Below are 2,379 nucleotides of genomic sequence, written 5' to 3'. Positions count from 1 at the left end.
TTTTCGTCAACACGGACTCCCAGAGTCGATTGTCTCTGATAGAGACCCCCGTTTCACATGAAAATTTTGGTCGGCTATCTTCAAGGTGCTAGGCACCAAGCTAGATATGTCGACAGCGGATCATCCGCAGACCGATGGTCAGACCGAAACCGTGAATTCCGTCATCGAAGACGTTATTTGCAGCGTCTGCGCTGAGACGCCGAGGCGCTAGAGCGCCACGTTGCCAAGTGTGATGTTTGCACTGAACAATGCAGTGCATACGTCTACCGGCTACACGCCGTTCTACGTGAACGGGCTAATTCACCCTCGTGCCCACTGACGCCGCCATCCCATGGCTCAGCGCTTGGTGGGGGAGGAATAGCCGAACGGCTAGATGATGTTAGCCGCTCACCATCCGCAACGAAGTCGAAGACTGTTTGTCTACCAGGCTGAGTGTCCTACGACACGTTCGCGATGCGATGGCCGAAAGCCAAGACCTGCAGAAAGAATATGCAGATGAAAAGGAAGAGGCAAAGTGGAAACATTTAAGGTCAGGGACCTGGTTTTACTAAATTCAAAAAACCTGCCTATATATGCAGCTTCTACTATCTTCAGGACGAAGCTTCGTCCACGGTTTATCGAATCGGTTAAGGTTGTGGCCAAACGGAGCCTAGCGTATACGCCAAATCTTCTGAAACGGATGCGCACCCACCCGGTGTTTTACGTGGGATTGCTCAAGCCGTATCGGGATACGGCGCCTGTGAGCGCGGAAGCGCTGGCGCCAGAGCGGATCTAACGGGCCCTCGGCCACCCAGAAATTGAATCAGCAACTGGTTCTGATCACGTAGTGCAACAACCTCCAGAGCCAAGCGCTCCGCCGTTGCCTGCAGCGATACATTCGCCTGATCCAAGAGAGAGTGGCAGTCATCAAGGTGAGGCAGCAGGCGCACGACATGCTTCAAATTCTCAAAAGCGTCCGCGCAACGATATGCTACGTCAGCATGACGCTCAGCGGAGCTCCGATCACGGAGGATCTCGTCGTCAAAGGCTCGAAGAGCATCGCGAGTCACAGGACGGCTGTCGACCCGGTCGTCACCGCTCGCCACCGCCTCATCTCGATAAGAACGGTGACGTTCACTATCACGTGGAACGTCTAGTAGAACGACGTCGTTACCAGGGTCAGACAAAATATCTGGTAAAGTGGCGGGGATATCCCGACTCCGAAAACTCGTGGGATTTTGAGACGCCATTTCGGCACGAGTGCCCAGACGCCGTGGGCGCTTTTGACTAGAGAGATCAGGACGCCCCGCGCTTCCCGGCAATAGCCAGGGGAGCAGAAGGGTCATGAGCTGAGCTCAAGCAGTGGCACTGAGCTTTTGCTGTAGCGGGTTGACCTATACGTCGTAAGGCGACAATCTGAAAGGAGTCTACGGCGAGCTTTGACTTTGGCAAACTCAAATTGAAGGTGGCGCTCCACACGCACGTCCACTTTCTTGTTGCTCAACTGTAAGGCATACAGTGAAAAAGTTTGCGGTGCCGTTGCACCCATCGCCCAAAGAGCGCTTCGTCATCTGAAGCGCTTTCACCAGGGGCGAGCACTACAGGTATCGTCCGCAACACGGATACATAAGAGCCACCTCGTGATCACGCAGACGAGTGCGATAAGCTTCCAACGGAAATTCTTGTGGAACCAAGAAACGAGCTCGAAGAGCTTTAAGTTTGGCAAGCTCATCTTCCGTAATGGCCGGGGACCCGATGATGTGGAGGCGTAACGATCGAGTTAACACGTCCTTCACTTCCACAGCGGAATCTGCCGGGCAAAAGCCATATTCCCCACGAGGGTCAATCACCGGCCGTGGATGGGCGCGCATCAGAGCCGACATACGTGCAGCTTCCAGCTGCCGCTTCTGTGTCTCATCGAGATCATTGGTGATTACACCACATCCCTCAGGTGATGACAGGTCGGGAATCGGACATGGAATCCGCAAGGCGCGAGCAGGGCTCGCATCACGCCGCTGCCGCGGCTCGCCTTTCTCGTAATTCCGCCCGGGAAAAGGAGTGTCAGACTCGTAGTCGACCACCTCTACATCCCCAACGAGGTCACTCGTCACCATTAGTGTGCGGGGAGCACGACGCTCGGGCTCATCGAGCCAAGGATTTACATGCCTTGATGCCGCGGAGACACGGTCCGACATGGCACAGTGTGCGGGAGATTAAGCTGGGCTTTGCCTGTGAGCGCTGTCGGAACCAGCGAGACTTAGAGACTTCGGAGTCATTGACACGGGGTTCATTGAGCACGGAAGTCGTTTCGTTCCAATGCAGTGTCTAACGGACAATCAAGCCTCGTTAAGACAATAATCGATTGGAACTGTAAATGTTCTCAATCTTAAAGGGGGAGAG

The 2,379-nt window shown here is 54.5% G+C and overlaps 1 protein-coding gene across 1 annotated transcript; it reads right to left on the bottom strand.

The window, feature by feature from the left end:
• Nucleotides 1-1,577: 1,577 nt before the first annotated feature.
• PHALS_10752 (uncharacterized protein) lies at nt 1,578-2,174 on the bottom strand (the record flags this gene model as incomplete). The annotated part of the gene is made up of 1 exon (XM_024726234.1): nt 1,578-2,174. One exon carries the CDS (start codon nt 2,172-2,174, stop codon nt 1,578-1,580), a length of 597 nt encoding a protein of 198 aa, XP_024576932.1.
• Nucleotides 2,175-2,379: the final 205 nt, after the last annotated feature.

Source organism: Plasmopara halstedii, assembly GCF_900000015.1.
Source record: "Plasmopara halstedii genome assembly, contig: Scaffold_525, whole genome shotgun sequence".
In the NCBI taxonomy this organism is placed as follows: Eukaryota; Oomycota; class Peronosporomycetes; order Peronosporales; family Peronosporaceae; genus Plasmopara; species Plasmopara halstedii.
The sequence above is the reverse complement of the archived record's forward strand: the minus strand, read 5'-3'. Positions and strand labels throughout refer to the sequence as shown.